This window comes from Hylobates moloch, unplaced genomic scaffold (assembly GCF_009828535.3).
Source record: "Hylobates moloch isolate HMO894 unplaced genomic scaffold, HMol_V3 SCAFFOLD_14, whole genome shotgun sequence".
In the NCBI taxonomy this organism is placed as follows: domain Eukaryota; kingdom Metazoa; phylum Chordata; class Mammalia; order Primates; family Hylobatidae; genus Hylobates; species Hylobates moloch.
Window position 1 is genome coordinate 64,237,705 of NW_026652289.1, and position 19,107 is coordinate 64,256,811.

Genomic DNA, 19,107 nt, shown 5'->3' on the forward strand with positions numbered 1-19,107 from the left:
TTACGACAAATGTGACACTGCTGTGCAATGGGAAAAAGGATGGTCTTTTTGATAAGGTGCTGGGCCAGTTAAATATCCACATAAAAAATAACAATCTTGACTTCCAACTTACATCCTAAACAAAAATAAATTCCAGATAGATTGTGGATGTAAAAAAAAAAAAAATATATATATATATATATATAAAAATAAAAACAAGGTTCTCAGAAAAAACATAGAAGAATATATTATCTTGGGATGGGCAAAACTTTGTTAAATGGGGCACAGAAAGCACTAACAATAAAGGAAAAACAAAAAAGAATTTAAAAAAGATAAAATAGACTACATAAAAATGAAGACAAAGATACCATTAACAGAAAAGTTAAGACACAGAAGATATTTATATTACATGAATCTCACAAAGGACTAATAACCAGAATATGCAAAGAATTCATACAAATCAATAAGAAAAAGACATACAACCCAATCCAAAAATGGGCAAAAGACTTGAACAGACACTTTGTAAAAGAGATTTCCAAATGGCCAATGAACACATGAAAAGATGCTCAATTTCATTACTCACCAGGAAAATGCAAATTAATACCACAATGAGATACCACTACACACCACCAGAATGGCTAAAATGAAAAAGACAAATAAGGTCAAGTGTTGGCTAGATCACAGAGCAATCAGGATTCTAATACATTGGAAGTAGGAATGTAAATTGGTTTAGGCATTTTGGGAAACTTGTGATATCTATTCAAGTTGATCATACACATACCTTACGATTCAAGAATTCCATTTCTAAGTATAGATAGATAGGAATATGTATATATAGTCCCAAAAAGACATATACAAGAATTTTCACAGCAGCACTTTTTATAACAGCCTCAAACTGCAAATAACCCAAATGCCATCAACAACTGAATAAGTAGCAGTATACTCACATAATGGAATACTATAATGAAAATAAACAAAGTTTAACAACATGTAACAATATGGATGAATCTCACTGGCATAATGTTGAACAGCTCAACATAAAAAAGCTCATACTGTAATGATTCTATTTACATGAAGTTCAAAATGGGTAACACTAATCTATGATATTAACAATGAGATTGGTTACCTGGGGTGGGGAGAAGGGCTAGCTATTAGAAGGGAGGCATGAAAGAGGTTTTGGGGTTCTGGCAATACTGTTTCCTCATCTAGGTGCTGGTACCATATGGTGTGTTCACTTCGAAAATGCAGACTTGCACACGTAGGATTTGCGTACATGTTTATATTACTTTCAGTAAGACTTATTAATATAAAACAAAAACAAAACCTTTGGGTTTGTGACTCCTGTAGACAAGTGGCTGGGAAGATAACAAAGGATAACAGATTAGGCTATGCTGGGATCAGCTAAGATGCAGGCCAGTTCTATACTTCAGGCAGCTTGCCCAATCTCTAGGGCAGAAGACTAGTCTAGTATCTAAGGTAACAGCACATGACAGAAAAGGGGAGGGTTCCGCTTTCTTCATCTACTCTTTCTCCATATTTCATTCCAGGAAATTTTCTGTATAATTCTAAGGAGTAAGCTGAAAGCTAAAAAGCAAAAGGGAGCTTCATAAATGAGAAGATGCACAATATTTCAAGTATGTTGAATGATCTAGAAAATTTTCAAAAGGTGGGGATAATCAGAGTCAAATAAGGAGAATGCAGGTTGTTCACCAAATTAGTTCAGGGTTAAAAGTTTCATTTGATTATGAATTCAATGGGGGTAGAAAATTATTTGACAGCAGTCTTTTGGGCTGCTTTAGATACCCTAAGGAGAAAACAGAGTACAACTTGGGGGAGGGGTGACTGCTCAATTTCTCACCATAGCCTTTTTGTCATATAGCTTGTTGCTATGGAGAAGGCCGTGAAGGCAGCAACTAAAGGAAATAAAGGATCTGGCAGGAGTAAGCACAGAGATAGTAGATTAAACAAAAATTTCTTGAGCAATTAGTGAGTAGCAGGGCCTATAAATGACATACTTTTCTTGTTTTTCCTAACCCCTACCCCTTTGAAAGTACATGGGCGTGGTTTACCACTATAATTTAATTGAAATACAGAGAAGCCTGAATGGGCCTAACAAAGCTTAAGCCTGGCAGACAAAACACAAGGCCACTTAGCAATGCTGCCTAATGCCAGGAGGAATCAGCTACCTACCCGCCCTATCCTGGGGAAATTATCTCCAGCTGCCTAAATTATAAAGTTGATGCCCTGTGATTTCTTTGTTCTGTAAAGCCTGATGGAGATGGAATAATGAGGTATCAGAAGAGGTGGAGAACGGCCCCTTGTTTCATAGAGTAGTCAGAGAGAGAGAGAGAGAGAGAGCGAGTTAAAGACAGAAATGGAGTTAGTTCTCACCGGTATCATTAAGAGGCAGCAGCAGCCTTAGTAGCAATAGCTGGGGAGCAAAGCTCTGCTTGAACTAGTCTGAAACTACTGCCGTGCGAGAAAAGGCTAGTTGCCAACTTTGTTAATAGCTTCTGCCTATCATTGTTACAGCAGCTTTATCAAATAGGGCAGGGCCAGGACCTGTTTTTAGCAGTGTAAGCACTAAGACCAGAGGGCTCAACATCTTCCAGCAGATCTCATCACAACCAATGACTAACAAAGACAAGTCCCTCTTCTGTTCCACATAAATGATTACAGAATTGTAAATATCAGAGCTAGAAGGACCATAGAGATCATGTAGTCCAACCTCCTCATTTTACAAATAAGGAAATTAAGGCCCAGATAGTCAAACGACCTTATTAACAGAGCAAGAAAACACCAAGGCTCTCATACTTCAAAGCTAAGTTAGTCAGGGCTAGTGATTAATCCCAGGCAATACCAGTAAGATATTTATTGCCTAGGTATCACTCACGTGAATTCCTAAGTATCAGGATGATTTTGATAACAAAATAGGTCTGGGTTTTGTTACTGAAATATAAAAAGAATCTCATTTGCAAACAACCTTACCTATCTGGCAAGCTCACAGCCTAGTCACCTATATATACTGCCTGACTGTGCTTTGCTGGGGGGAGGGAGGAGGTGGGTGAGCGTGCACAAAGGGAGACTCTCTCTCTCTCCCCTGGAGATTAGTCTATTTTGCCATTTGCAAAATGAAACTCAAAAAAGCCTGTGACTGAAATTTTTCCCAAGGTCTTCAGGATTTAAATGTATGACAGTGGACATATGACACAATCCACAAAGGTATATAAACACGTCACTGCCCTAAAGTATCCACTGGGAGTAAGCTGCTAGGTGGGAATGTGTTGGCTGTTGTTTTCGGTGGGGGAGGGGTGAGGAGAAAGCAGGTACTGATGTCCCTGTTTCCTTTGTGTGGCTGCTGTTGCCATGTGGTGGTCTGTTGCTATGAAGATCTGTGGTTTCAGACAATGGCTGCTAGGCTCTTTATGACTGTGCTATTGGTAGAGCTATTTCTTCGGGATTCAAGCTAGTATGCAACTGGCTAAACAGTGGAGAAAGCTTGGTTGTTACTGTGGCCCATCTCTCCTCTAGGTGAGTACTGCCTGGGGCAAGACTGAAGGTGAAGGGGCATTAATTATAGCATATGAGAAAGAAAAACCAATAGCTGAATGCCACCTTACTTTTCCAGTGCAAATATCTAAAATTAGATATTTCACAGTTCACACACATACTTTTCTACATCAAAATCACACAGGAAAAACCAAGGGTAACCACCAAGGTTACCATTTCCATGAAAGAAGATTAATGGAGAGTCCCTTCCCTTTAGTGAAAAGGATAAAGGCCCACAGCTGGGATCTGCAATCAGATGAGGATGAAGAATAGCTGGGGCAGGTTCTCAGCGGAGCTACCACAGGCAGACTAACTTCCTGCTAAGCAAAACCATAGCCTATTACTCTGATAATGAGAAAACTGCAGCCCACAGACCAAAGCAAAGGGCTCAACCACAGAGTTTGAAGTAGGGCTGAATATTCTCCTGGGTAACAGGGGCCAGAGTACACAGAAGTCACCATGGGTCTGTTTAGATGTCAGCTACTTACCCACCCTCTTCATACTCCCACACAATTACTCTTCTTTCCATCTCAGAGTATATACACACAGACACACATACACACATATATATGCATGTCTGTGTATATATATTTTAAAGATCTAGCCCCTGTGCTGTCAATACCATAAGCCAGTAGTTAACATATGGCTATTTACATTTAAATTAAATAAAATTAAACATTCAGACCCTTGGCCAGGCACGGTGCTTATATGAGGCATGAGACTGGTAAACTTTTTTTTTTTAATAATTTTTTTTTTTTTTTCCTGAGATGGAGTCTCACTCTGTTGCCCAGGCTGGAGTGCAGTGGCACTATCTTGGCTCACTGCAACCTCTACCTCCCTGGTTCAAGTGATTCTCCTGCCTCAGCCTCCTGAGTAGCTGGGATTACAGGTGCTCGCCATCACGCCCGGTTAAACTTTTTCAACAAAAGACCAGATAACAAATATTTTGGGCCTTGCAGGCCACATGGTATCTGTTACAACCTCTCAACTCTGCCACTGTAGGGCAAATGTGAACAAAATACATTAAATGAGAATGACTGTCTTCCAATAAAACTTCATTTATGGGTCCAGGCCCAGTAGCTTATGCCTGTAATCCCAGCATTTTGGGAGGCCGAGGTAGGAGGATTGCTTGAGCCCAGGAGTTGAAGACGAGCCTGGGCAACACAGTGAGATCTCATTTCCGTAAGAAAATATTATAGGCCAGGTGTGGTGGCTCACGTTTATAGTCCTAGCACTTTGGCAGGCTGAAGTGGGCAGACCACTTGAGCCCAGGAGCTTGAGACCAGCCTGGGCAATATGGCAATACCTTGTCACCACAAAAAATACAAAATTAGCCAGATGGGGTGGCACATGCCTGTAGTCTCAGCTACTTGGGAGGTTGAGGTGGGAGGATTACTTGAACCTGGGAGGTGGAGGCTGCAGGGAGCTGTGATCACGCCACTGCACTCCAGCCTGGGCAACAGAGTGAGACCCTGTGTCAAAAAACAAAACAAAACAAAACGTGTCACTTCTAATAGGTTACAGAAAAACAAAACAAAACAATACTTTATTTATGGACCAGGTGCAGTGGCTCACACTTGCAATCGCAGAACTTTGTGAGGCTGAAGCAGGACGATTGCTAGAGCCTAGGAGTTTGAAACCAGCCTGAAAAACATAGTGAGACTCCATCTCTACAAAAAAAAAATTAAAACAAAAAAAATTAGTTGGGCATGGTGGTGTGTGCCTGTAGTCCCAGCTACTTGGGAGGCTGAAGTGGGAGGATCACTTGAGCCTGCAGTGAGCCATGATCACACCACTGCACTCCAGCCTGGGAAACAAAGCAAGACTCTATCTCAAAAAAACAAAACAAAAACAACAGCCAGGCATGGTGGCTCACGTCTGTAATCCCAGCACTTTGGGAGGCCAAGGCAGGCAGACCTGAGGTCAGGAGTTCCAGACTAGCCTGGCCAACATGGCGAAACCACATCTCTACTAAAAATGCAAAAAAAAATCAGCCAGGCATGTGATTCCAGCTACTTGGGAGGCTGAGGCAGGAGAATCACTTGAACCCGGGAGGTGGAGGTTGCAGTGAGCCAAGATTGCACCACGGCACCCCAGCCTGGGTGACAGATTAAGACTCTGTCTCAAAAAATAAAAATAAAAAATAAAAACAACAAACAAAAAAACCCTTTATTTATAGACACTGAAATTTGAATTCCATATAATTTTCATGCCTCACAAATATTGTTGGGTTTTGCATTTTTTCAACTATTAAAAAATATAGGCTGGGTGTGGTTGCCGATGGCTGTAATACCAGCACTTTTGGAGGTGAGGCGGGAGGACTGCTTGAGTCCAGGAATTCAAGATCAGCCTGTGCAATGTAGTAAGACACTGTCTCTACCAAAAAAAAATTTTAACTACCTGGGCATGGTGGCATGCTCTGGTGGTCCCACTTACTTGGGAGGCTCAGGTGGGAGGATCACTTGAGCCTGGTAGGCTGAGGCTGCAGTGAGCAATGATCGTGCCACTGCACGAGCCAGTGATCTTACCACTGCACTCCCGTCTTGAAAGAGCAAGACCCTGTCTCAAAAAATATATATATATACACACACACCATTCTTAGCTCATAAGCCATACAAAAGCAGGCAATGTGCTACTGTAAGACAACTACAACATAAATAATGGAGAGCCTTTCGGCCGGAACTGCCATCTTCCAGTAATTCGACAAACACAAAGGTTAAGAAGAGAGGCACCCAATATATGTTCTCTAGGTCTTTTAGAAAATATGGAGTTGTGGCCAGGTGTGGTGGCTCATGCCTGTAATCCCAGCACTTTGGGAGGCTAAGGCAGGGGGATCACCTGAGGTCAGGAATCTGAGACTAGCCTGACCAACATGGAGAAACCCTGTCTCTACTAAAAAAAAAAAAAAAATACAAAATTAGCCGGGCATGGTGGCGCATGCCTGTAATCCCAGCTACTCGGGAGGCTGAGGCAGGAGAATCGCTTGAACCCGGGAGGCGGAGGTTGCGGTGAGCCGAGATTGCGCCATTGCACTCCAGCCTGGGCAACAAGAGTGAAACTCCGTCTAAAAAAAAAGAAAAAAAAAAGAAAAGAAAATATGAAGTTGTTTCTTTGGCCATGTATATGCGAATCTATAAGAAAGGTGATATTGTAGACATCAGGGGAATGGATACTGTTCAAAAAGGAATGCCCCACAGGTGTTAACCATGGCTAAACTGGAAGAGTCTACAGTGTCCCCCAGCATGCTGTTGGCATTCTTGTAAACAAACAAGGGCAAGATTCTTGCCAAGAGAATTAATGTGTGTATTCAGCACATTAAGCATTATAAGAGCCAAGATAGCTTCCTGAAACATGTGAAGGAAAAATGATCAGAAAAAGAAAGAAGCCAAAGAGAAAGGCACCTGGGTTCACCTGAAGCAGCAGCCTCTACCCAGAGAAGCACACTTTGTGAGAACCAACGGGAAGGAGCCTGAGCTGCTGGAACCTCTTCCCTACGAATTCATAGCATAATGGGTGTTAAAAAAAATAAATGACCTCAGGACTGTAAAAATGTTTCTCTTCATTGAGTAGAAGTGTGGTGTCCTCTCCCCTAAAAAAATATTTAAAGCAAATTTTAATTGTGTCCTAATCATTATGTAATGTCTTTACTATTCAAATTTAATGTATTTCTTGCTGAAAGATGTGAAGTAGCTTATTGTGCAACAAGTTACTCAACTGGTTAGAAAACAGCCAAATATTATTTATGAAACATTTGTATTGGTTTGAAGACAATGCCTCTAAATTATCATGGAAGAAATAAAATAATTTACAAAACAAACAAAAAAGAAAAGAATAGAGGAGAGTAAGGCCTGGTGCAGTGGCTCATGCCTGTAATCCTAGCACTTTGGGAGGCTGAGGCAGGCAGATCATTTGAGGCCAGGAGTCTGAGATAAGCCTGGCTAACATGGTGAAACTCCATCTCTTCTTGGAGGTTGCAGTGAGCCAAGATTACACCACTACACTCCAGCCTGGGTGACACAGTGAAACTCCATCTCAAAAAGAAAAAAGAATGGAGAGTCAAGGGACTTATAAGGTAGTAAGATTTCTACATTCCACTTGAGATACTAATTTTAAGTAAACTGTGAAAAGTTAAATATATATATTGTAATTCCTAGAGAAACCACTAAAAAATTATACAGAGATGAAGAGTGAAGAGTCAAGAGATGACTAGGGAGGTTTGAGCCTAGAAAATTAGGTGGATGGTACTGGGCATGGTGGCTCATGCCTGTAGTCCCAGCATTTTGGGAGGCCGAGGCGGGTGGATCACTTGAGGTCAGGAGTTCGAGACCAGCCTGGCCAAATGGTGAAAACCCATCTCTACTAAAAATACAAAAATTATCTGGGCGTGGTGGCGGGTGCCTGTAATCCCAGCTACTTGGGAGGCTGAGGCAGAAGAATCGCTTGAACCCCGCAGGTGGAGGCCATTGTACCCTGGGCAACAGAGCGAGACTTTGTCTCAAAAAAAAAAAAAGAAAATTAGGAGGATGGTAATGTAGGTGTAATGAAGAGAAATAGAGAAGGAAAGATAAGGAAATTTTTGGTAAAAAATGGTGAATACTCCGGGCCGGGCGCAGTGGCTCACGCTTGTAAATCCCAGCACTTTGGGAGGCCGAGGCGGGTGGATCACGAGGTCAGGAGATCGAGACCACAGTGAAACCCCGTCTCTACTAAAAATACAAAAATTAGCCGAGTGTGGTGGCGGGCGCCTGTAGTCCCAGCTACTCGGAGAGGCTAAGGCAGAAGAATGGCGTGAACCCGGGAGGCAGAGCTTGCAGTGAGCCGAGATTGCGCCACTGCACTACAGCCTGGGCGACAGAGCGAAGACTCCGTCTCAAAAAAAAAAAAAAAAAAAAAAAAAAAATGGTGAATACTCCTTTTTAGATATTTGAATTTCATAAATCAGTTTCTGGTGATGTTCATCAGTGAAACTGTATTAGGCAAAAGGTCAAGTGTGGAGATAAAGTTCTCGGTATTGTTCACACAAGGTAGACAGCTAAAGACATGAATATGTAAGAGAGTACTTACAATAGAAAGCTGCTAAAGTAATAGCTTTTGGAAGTTATGATGTATGAAGGCTACGCAAAGCAAAAAAGTGGCAGATTCTACTAATTTCTTCCCTTTTCCCTTAGTAAGAGCCCCTATTTTGTGTGGGGAAGTAATGTATCCAGCTAAAAGGCTAAATTTCTTTGCCTTCCTTGCACACAGGGTAGCCAACAAGATGTAAGCAGAAGTCTTATGGTGTGGCTTCTGGGAAACCTCTCCAAAGGTAACAGATTAAGATAGGAGGCAGGTGCTTTTTCTCTTCTACCTTCCTTTTCTTTCAAGACTGGAAAGCAAATGTGATGGCTGGAGCTACAGAAGCAATTTTGCAATAAAGTAACTTTAAGGAGCCTGAAATAGTGATTCCATTGTGATGTCATCATACCAGCCCTAGACTACTTACCTACCTACCTCCAAATTATCTTATATTAAATCATTATTATAGTTTCATTTCTTCTCCAAGCAGCTAAATGCCATTCCCAACTCAATGTTTCCTCAACTTTCCCCACTATGACACACACAATAAATGAAAAAATATACTGCGGATAAGGCTGTTTGCCTGTGGGAAAGGGAGCAGGGCACCAGCTGCTACAGACCCTATCTAGAGGCTGATAGGACTGAATTGACTGATATTTCAGCATCCTGAATCTCAACAGGAATTTCTGATTAAATGAATACAAGGAGGAAGAGAGACCGGCACAAAATAGAGAGAATAACCAGTTATAAAGAGAAATGAGATTTATGACCAAGGCAAGAGAGGAGAGTTTCAAGAATAAAGAAATAAGAGAGCTAACACAGTCTAGGAAGGACTGAGAGAAGACCTCTGGAAAACTGGTATGAGAAATATTTCAGTCAAATGGTGGTAGAAGAAATCTGATGACAGGATGTTATTACAATAGTGAGCAGGGGCCAGGCACGGTGGCTCACGCCTGTAATCCCAGCACTTTGGAAGGCCGAGGCGGGGGGATCACCTGAGGTCGGGAGTTCGAGACCAGCCTGACCAACATGGAAAAACCCCATCTCTATTGAAAATACAAAATTAGCCAGGAGTGGTGGCGCATGCCTGTAATCCCAGCTACTTGGGAGGCTGAGGCAGGAGAATCGCTTGAAGCCGGGAGGTGGAGGTTGCAGTGAGCCGAGATCACGCCATTGCACTCCAGCCTGGGCAAGAAGAGACAAACTCTGTCTCAAAAAAGTCTCTGCTCCTCCTGTTCGACAGACAGCCGCATATTCTCTCACATTCTGGCTCACTGCAACCTCTGCCTCCTGGGTTCATGGGATTCTCCTGCCTCAGATGGGATTACAGGCATGTATCACCACACCTGGCTAATTTTTGTAGTAGAGATGGGAGTTTCACCATGTTGGCCAGGCTGGTCTCAAACTCCTGGCCTCAAGTGATCCACCTGCTTCAGCTTCCCAAAGTGTTGGGATTACAGGTGTGAGCCACCGTGCCCGTCCACTTGTTCGTTTTCAAGTTGCCATAGTCAACCAGTGTTGGATCCATGCTGATTCTGTGTTTCTATTCTTTTTTTGAGATGGGGTCTCACTCCGTCACCCAGCCTGGAATGCAGTGGCACAATCATAGCTCACTGTTGCCTTGAACTCCTGGGCTCAAGTGATCCTCCTGCCTTAGCCTCCTGAGTAGCTGGGACTACAGGCACAAGCCACTGTGCCTGGCCCTGATTCCATGGTTTAAGGCATACATTAAAAAAAATTTTTTTTTTTTTTTAGAGATAGGGTCTTGCTATGTTGCCCAGGCTGGTCTCAAACTCCTGGGCTCAAGTGATCCATCTGCATCAGCCTCCCAAAGTGCTTGGATTACAGGCATCAGCCACCACGCCTGGCCTGCATAGATTTTTATAACTTAAGAGCTGACAGGCTGGGCATGGTGGTTCACGCCTGTAATCCCAGCACTTTGGGAGGCTGGGGCAGGATGGTCACTTGAGGCCTGGAGTTTGAGACCAGTCTGGGCAACATAGCGAGACTCTGTCTCTATAAAAAATTAGCTGAGTACGGTGGCACATGCCTGTAGTCTCAGCTACTCAGGAGGCTAAGGTAGGAGGATCACTTTAGCTCAAGAGTTTGAGGCTGCAGTGAGAGATGATGTTGTTGCTATACTCCAGGCAGGGTGACACAGCCTGACCCTGCCTCAGAAAAAAGAAAAAAGAAAAAAAGAACTGACAGGTCCTAATTGGTCACCTAGTTCAACTTAAGAGATGAGGTAACTAAGGCCCAGAAAATTAAGGGATTTTTCCAAGGTCATAATAATAGTGGCAGAGATATAGAAGTCTCCAGATTTTCACTCCAGTGCTCCTTCCACTATACCATAAATTCTTCCATAAAGCACGTTTGCCAAAGTAAACTATATCACTGGTATTGGCCTTTGGGTTAGTGCTACTGTCCAAAAAGGAGAACCTATAGCATCTCCTAGAACTCTTACCTAAAGTCAGCCTTGCCTTTCTTTAAAATACCACACAAGCCAGTAAGCAATTTTGTGTCCCTAAAAGTACATAGTCTGCTTTAAGGCTTCTTATACATTTTTTCAGTATCCTAGATTAGAGTTAAGCCTTGTGAACCCAGAATAGACTTGGTAGTTTTTTGGTTTTTTTTTGAGACGGAGTCTCACTCTGTCACCCAGGCTGGAGTGTAGTGGCACACTCTCGGCTCACTGCAACCTCCACCTCCTGGGTTCAAGTGATTCCCCTGCCTCAGCCTCCCAAGTAGCTGGGATTACAGGCTAATTTTTGCATTTTTATTGGAGACAGGGTTTTGCCATGTTGGCCAGGCTGGTCTCAAACTCCTGACCTCAAGTGATCCGCCCGCCTCAGAGGTACTCAGTATTTTGATTTGAAATGAGGTGAGATAAAGCAAAATCTGGTGGAACTAGCCCTTACATAGTGCTGAGAATGTCTCAAAAACAAACAAACAAACAAATTCTAGGTTACACTTGGGTCTTCTTAACAGTCCCATGGTTGAATCTAGTCAAGTAGGATCTTTGCAGTGCTTACTCAATTATCAACAGCCTAAAAAGAAATGGAATCTGCAGGAATTTAAAAATGCATCCAAGGTTTAAAGGGAGTGATAGGGAGAGAAGAGGAAAGAAAGAAGTAACACTGTAGGACAAGTAGGCAAAGAAACTAGGAATAATTGAGGCCATGACTCCTATACCTGTTCTCAGCAAGGTGGCTCAGTTCTACAGGGACCTCAGTGTCCTCCATTCCCCTCAGAGGCCAAGCATTCACAGCTTCTGTCTGAGCTGTAAGGACTTTTTCTGTTTGAAGACAGTATAGTTTGCTGGACAAAGAGACAGACAGAAGTACAAAATGTCGAGAGGCAGACAAAAAACCTAGAAGTCTGGAATAATTTTTTAAAAAGTATCTGTATGTAGTTCTTATGATTAACTTGAGGACTGACTCGGTATCCTGGATCTTACAGATCTTCAGAGAATGATCTTTGCAGGAAATCTCTGTTACCTGAAGATGAAAAGGAATGTGAACCAACTCTGATCCCAATTCAGACCTTTGCCAACTGACAGTTCAGGTGAAGGCCCTCTGGGGTGACCAGAAAGCAAAGAAAAGATGAGTATATTATTGCAGAACAGTTCTCTTTCCCTTGGGATGAAAGAAAAAATAAAGAAGAGAGCTAAGCCTTGAAATACAGTAAGTGGGAGAAAACTTGGTATTAAAAGTAGGATTAAAAATCTTACAGATTTAGATAACGAGACTGATCTCAAACCTGGTGAAAGCAGTATTTATTCTGAGTTTCAGAGAAGATTTAGAATTTTGGAAAGTATTTTGACACCATTCCTAAGTTCAAGCAATATTTTAATATCCTCTCTCTCTCTCTCTCTCTCTCTCTCTCTATATATATATATACTTTTTTTTTTTTTTTTTTTTTTTTTTGAGATGGAATCTGGCTCTGTCGCCCAGGCTGGAGTGCAGTGGTGCAATCTCGGCTCACTGCAAGGTCCGCCTCCTGGGTTCACGCCATTCTCCTGCCTCAGCCTCCCGAGTAGCTGGGACTACAGGTGCCCGCCACCACGCCCGGCTAATTTTTGTATTTTTAGTAGAGACGGGGTTTCACCATGTTAGCCAGGATGGTCTCGATCTCCTGACCTCGTGATCCGCCCGTCTCGGCCTCCCAAAGTGCTGGGATTACAGGCTTGAGCCACCGCGCCCGGCTCCTCTAGATATATATTAAGATAGATCCAGAAATGACAATGACATAGATGCAAGCATTCCTTCATTCAAACAAATATATTTTTCTTTTCTTTCTTTTTTTTTCTTTTTTTTTTTTTTGAGACAGCCTTGCTCTGTCGCCTGGGCCAGAGTGCAACGGTGCGATCTTGGCTCACTGCAACCTCCACCTCCAGGGTTTAAGCAATTCTCCTGCCTCAGCTTCCCAAGTAGCTGGGATTACAGGTGCATGCCACCATACCCAGCTTTTTTTTTTTGTATTTTTAGTAGAGATAGGGTTTCACCATGTGGGCCAGGCTGGTCTTGAACTCCTGACCTCAGGTGATAAACCACGCCTGGCCTCAAACAAGTATTTTTGACAGTCTACTACTATAGGTGTCAGTTGCCACCTATGTTAAGTACCTTGGATACAACGATGAGCAAAACAGACTGCCTGATCTCAGAACTTCTAACACAGTAGAAGAGATACACATTAATAGAAAAATCATAAAATGATAAATAAAGTTGCAAACTGATGTGTGCTATGAAATAAAGTACAGAGTACCTTAAGAGTACATACTGGGCTGGGCATGGTAGCTCACACCTGTAATCCCAGCACTTTGGGAGACTGAGGCAGGTGGATCACAAGGTCAGGAGTTCAAGACCAGCCTGGCCAGCATGGTGAAACCCCGTCTCTACTAAAAATACAAAAATGGGCCAGGCATAGTGGTATGCGCCTGTAGTTCCAGCTACTCAGGAGGCTGAGAGAGGAGAATCACTTGAACCTGGGAGGCAGAGGTTGCAGTGAGCCAAGATCGCGCCACTGTACTCCAGCCTGGGCGACAGGGTGAGACTCCGTCTCAAAAAAGAAAAAAAGTGTACACAACAGGGGAACTTGGTAATAATAGGCTGCCTGTGACAATCTGACAAACAAGAGTCTTTCAGAGCAAATGATTTACAAAAAATAAAAAAAAAAATTATGTGTTAATTTTGCCCTGGCAGGAAGAGATCCTCAGATAAAAAGGTATTCATTGTCTTCAAGAGAGTGAAAGCATTAGCCTCACTCTCTCAAAGTTTTTGTTAGGTTCACATAAAAAAAGCATCTTGTTCTTGGAAAAGAGTCACCATCATAAAGACAAGCAGAACAAATAGGCAGGAAATCGATTTATTCTATCTTCAATATACTGAGGCAAAAGGCCTTGAAGGTTGCTTGGTGGCACAGAGATATGGTCCGGATGTGTCTGTCATTCCAACAGACTCTGACTGTTCAGACATTTGTCCATAAGCAGATGACATTTTAAAAATCAGATAGCCACTTTGTGATTTTCAGATTGTATATTGTATACACATATCGAGAGTCAACCTCTAGAGTTAAACTCTCTCTCTACCTTCTCTGCATCAGCTTCTACCACTCAGGCACACAATAAAACCTCATTAGCAACGTTATTCTGAAAGCTGAAGATGTATTATATTCCTAATGATGAGACAGACAAGAATACAGAGTTCTTAACCTGTAACACATCAGCACCTATTGCACGGTAAACTTTAAATAAATACTGAATGACAACAAAATATTCAGGGGAACAGATTTTGTTAGAACGACCAGAATGAAATGCCTGAATTTCTAGGGGCAGACTGACAAAACAGCTCTGTGATAATCAGAGATGATTAGCTGTGCTCCGCTGGGCCTCTAATCTCCTCAGAGTGAGGACAGTTTGAAAGTCTGGTTACTGACGCAGAGACATGATGGGACTGAGGCCCAGACTCTCTAACCACATATACTCTGACAAGGATTTGGATTCTTCATAAAAAGAATATGCAGAAATCAAATTGCCACCAGATGTTACCAAAAGATCTGAAATACCCCATTAAGTCCCTTTACACTCCCTTCCATTTTTTCAGGTTCATAAATTTCCAAAACAGAATAGATTCCGTTCTCAGGGGCAAGTGGAACAAGCAAGAAGTCTGGATGCCTTGGGCAGCAGCAACCTACAGTGAGCCAACTGCTTAGTGGATGCCTGAAAACAAGACCATCTAAACATTTCCCTGTTGCCTCGGCCTATAAAATCTGTACCAAGTGACAGATACATGAAGTGGTGTGGGTGGCTGGGCAATGAGGCAATCAGTGGGAAGAGTGAGCTGGCTGTACCTGTAGGTGTTAAAAAAGGCAAGAGCTGCATATGCAATGAGCCAACATTAAGTGAATTTAAGAGTGACTATTCTCCATTCTCTTGACTCCCTCAGCTGCCCTTTTATTAATTTTTCTCTTCAGGCCTGACCTCAAATTTAATTTATAATCTAACTCTCCCATATAAAATATGGAGAGTACAGATACAGTTTGAATTACCTGGCCAACACCTATCACATGACTGCTTAAGTACCAGGATCAACACTGTTGAATAGCTATGAAGGGAAGAATCTCTAGAAGCTGGGAAATTTTGCTAAGTCTGCTAAAATCCTCTGTGTGGGTATCTCCCGCAGACTGTGGACACTTGAAATTCTAATAACCACTTGGCAATATTTACAACAATAAGCCCCTGGTGGCTCCCCTGCAGAAGCAGGTTGAGAAGGGAGGGGAAAGCCACATATCACACTTACCATCTTCTGTTTCCTGCCACACGATGCCTTCAAGGTTGACGCTAGTTCCAGGTTCACAGGGGCCCAAGCACTCAGGCTCTGTGGCTAGAGCCACATCACATGTGTTGACCCCAACTGATCGGGTACGAACCATGATCTGCTCACAAGGAGATGAGATGTCATTGTTGACCACTGGCACCAAAAGGTGTATTGGCAGCACTGCTGGTGTGGAAACAGGGGACTCCATCTGTGGAGGGAAGCAAAAATAGTAGCTGAGTTGCAAGAACATTTAGAGGAAATACCTTTTCTGTATTTAATCTAGTCCTATATCTATTCCTGCCAGAGTGCAGACGGCTATAAATAAGAACTTTAGTTCTTCCTTTCAAGTTCTGGCTTATGATACCACTACAAATCTAGTGGTTTAGATGAGAGCATCCTGTGCTAAGAGAAACTCTTATTAATGAGCATATAACGATCTTATTAATGATTCTTATTAATGATCTTCCTCATAAACTGCACTTGGCTAAAATTGTTTTTTAAAAAGTTCTATTTTTTCCTCATCTCATTAAAATGTCTCTAATGAAAGAGAATCAGGGCCAGATTTCAATAGTAACAGAGCACACAGACTGATGAGAAAGACAAGGACCAGCATCTGAGGTATGTTCTGCTACCACCACTATGCTTCCTACCAATCTATCATTCAGCAAACAGTACATTAGTCTGACATAAAATCCATGAATTTGGATGGGGATAAAGAGAGGAAGAAATAACCAAATCCCAGGAATGCCAGATTCCTAATGATCCTAGGTGCTTTAATACATTCTTGGCTAGAAGGAATAAAGTTATAACAGGGCTGGGATTAACCTGCTGGGAATTTCTAACCCTTAGAGACTGTAACAGTGGTTATTTAATGAGAATGGCATCTTGGAATATAATTCTAACATCAAATTTATCTATAAGAAACAGGAGGTGCTGTTGCCACCCAGAAGCCAATCAACAGCAGTCTGAAGATGTGGTTGACTATGTACACATAGATAGAAATAGTCAAACACGGCTAGGCGCAGTAGCTCACACTTGTAATCCCAGCACTTTGGGAGGCCAAGGTGGGTAGATCACCTGAGGTCAGGAGTTCGAGACCAGCCTGACTAACATGGTGAAACCCCACTCTACTAAAAATACAAAAATTAGCCGGGCGTAATGGTGGGCGCCTGTAATCCCAGCTATCCAGGAGGCTGAGGCAGGAGAATCACTTGAACCTGGGAGGCGGAGGTTGCAGTGAGCCAAGATCGCACCATTGCATTCCAGCCTGGGTGACAGAGCGAGACTCCATCTCAAAAAAAAAAAAAAAAAAAGAAAGAAAGAAAGAAAGAAGCAATCTGCCTCCAAAACCAGAAACTAGAACTTCTCACAAGAATGTAATTAGTTAGTTTCCAAGAAGAATGCAACACATCTAGAGACAACATAAAAGTTGTGATGGGTCAGGTGCAATGGCTCATGCCTGTAGTCCCAATGTTTTGGGAGGCCTATGGAGGAAGATCACGTGTAGCCAGGAGTTCAAGACTAGCCTGGGTAACATAGCAAGACCCCACCTCTATAAAAAACAAAAATAAAAAAGGTATCTGTGTGTGGTGGCACATGCCTGTATTCTCAGCTACTCTAGAAGCTGAGGTGGGAGGACCACTTGAGCCCAGGAGGTTGAGGCTACAATGAGCTATGATTGCACCACTGTACTCCAGTCTGGGTGACAGAGTGAAACGCTATCTCAAAAAAAAAAAAAGAAAGTGGGAAGTGACCCTTTAACTCTTTAAATTCCAGAATTTATGAGGCTGACAAAGTCTATTATGCTCGAGTGATTGATGCCCCAATCCTGAATGAGCATAATGTCTTGCATATGCAAAGACACTCAATGCACACACTGGCTTATTTCCTCCAAAGATTAAGTATGATACTAATCAGCAGACCTAGAAAATGAGAGTCAAAGATTAGGACTTTCCCAATCCTTGGGACTCTTCCCTTTGTGAGGACTTCTTAGTCTAGGTTAAATGTAGTCCTTTAATAGAGACATTCAGAGAAAATCATACATGCATCCATAATCCAAGCTTCTAAATAGCTCTGCAACAAAACTCTGATTCTGGAATAATTTACTACATGACTATCACTCTACCTATATAATCCATTTCCCTCCCACAATACACACAGAGACAAACACCTTCCTGGCCTTGAAAACTAGCCTATAGGTTGAGGTCTGGGTACCGGATCCATTCTCCACAGTTGGCTCTGACTTCTTGGCTTAGAAAGTCATCACTATTTGTAGATCATCATTTTGAGTCCACAGAATGTTCATATACTGATTCTGATTAATTCTGGTCCCTGAAGAGCTGCCAAAACATCCTTATCTGCTTGTCTCACACACACACCCCTTGTACTTCCCTAACTCCACCTTTTTCATGAAATGAAATGGAAGTGGAAGCCTGTATAATGAATCACCTACATTTATGATAAATGCCAAAAGGCATATTTGCTCTCTTGAAAACTGGGCATTTATAATTTAATTTCCCAACCTTCTTGGGATGTGGTAGATCCTGGAAAGATTTTTAAAATTTCCACGCACAGATGTGAAGGTAAAAACAACACAGAAAAAGTAAACTGGAGCCTCCCTACTCACTCCTGTGCAGTGCTGGACGAAACTCGAGAGTCACTAGAGAGGGAAAGTTAGAGACAGAATATACAGATCATCTCTACTCTTGGCCTCACCTCTGTATATCTATTCTTTCTCTTGGGGAAGAACTGTGACAGAAGCAGTTTCACAGCCTCTGTGTGTACTTCGTTTGCTTAGGGTTTGTTCCCTTTTCTATACTTTCTTCTACTCACAAGAGAAATTCCTGCAAGGTCCTACTGGACACAGACATTGGCCTAAACCTTCCAGGTCACTCCTGTGAACTTTCTGATTGTCTTGCTTGCACATGTCCTATTGCCAACCTGTTCCACAGCTCAGGCAGCAACCCTAGGCACAGAAAGAAGTTTACCCCAGGGAGACACCTATACACTCTTTCTCTCAGCCACTGAGGAAAGCTCTTTTCTGGAAGTAGTTTAATTTCCTGCTAGGTTATTCGGTGCTCCTGGCAGGCTAGGAGAAAGATAAGTTAATACATTCTAGATAAAATGAAGTCCCCAATTTTGCACCAAGAAATCCAGAAAACAACACCTAAAATGTAGGTTGGAAACATCACTGTTGCATTCAAGCAGTCTGCCAAATTATACCCTGCTATAGAATAAGTGAAGAGAAGAAACTTCAGCTGAACTGATCACTAAGAATAACAGAACAGACTCATACACATGAGGAACTCATTAACAAGTATGCATCAAACTACCCTTACTGATTAGAGTTACTAGGCAGAGTTTGGCATCTCTGTTGTATGAAGATGACTTTATTTAATTACTTAGTTAATTAAAAGGGATGTTCAGGGATGGGGAGAAGTGACAAAATCCACCTATGGGTTTGAACTATTCATTTTCCGTTTATTTTGCAACAGAAATCTAAGGAGAGATCACAGAGCAGCACAATAGTATTTAATTACAGCTCCAGCTCTGTTAATTACCATTTGGTCATATCTATAATCTAACATTATGCCATAGTGCATAATAAGCTCTGTGATATTCATCTAATAACCTATGTGGCTTTACAGGATTTCATATTCTATTATTCACTGAAACAAAGATAGCTTCATTTATCACGTTCCAGGAAAAG

At 42.2% G+C, this 19,107-nt stretch overlaps 1 protein-coding gene and 2 long non-coding RNA genes across 5 annotated transcripts in view; 2 read left to right on the forward strand and 1 right to left on the reverse strand.

The window, feature by feature from the left end:
- ZNF609 (zinc finger protein 609) overlaps window positions 1-19,107 on the reverse strand; it is a 222,964-nt gene that overhangs the window by 50,908 nt on the left and 152,949 nt on the right. For both annotated transcript variants that reach the window (XM_032175816.2, XM_058427235.1), the window contains exon 3: window positions 15,381-15,606. In XM_032175816.2, the coding sequence (XP_032031707.1) occupies window positions 15,381-15,606 (226 nt within the window). The remainder of the gene's footprint in view (window positions 1-15,380; window positions 15,607-19,107) is intronic.
- Window positions 3,019-9,813, forward strand: LOC131381113 (uncharacterized). 2 transcript variants are annotated; one of them, XR_009209584.1, is made up of 3 exons: window positions 3,019-3,510; window positions 8,773-8,833; window positions 9,264-9,813. It is a non-coding gene; the product is annotated as an uncharacterized LOC131381113 (long non-coding RNA). The 2 variants fall into 2 exon arrangements; XR_009209583.1 differs by lacking the exon at window positions 3,019-3,510 and adding an exon at window positions 7,511-7,600.
- The window catches only part of LOC131381114 (uncharacterized), an 80,090-nt gene continuing 72,463 nt past the window's right edge, over window positions 11,481-19,107 (forward strand). The window contains exon 1 of the long non-coding RNA XR_009209585.1: window positions 11,481-12,266. This is a non-coding gene — a long non-coding RNA (uncharacterized LOC131381114). The remainder of the gene's footprint in view (window positions 12,267-19,107) is intronic.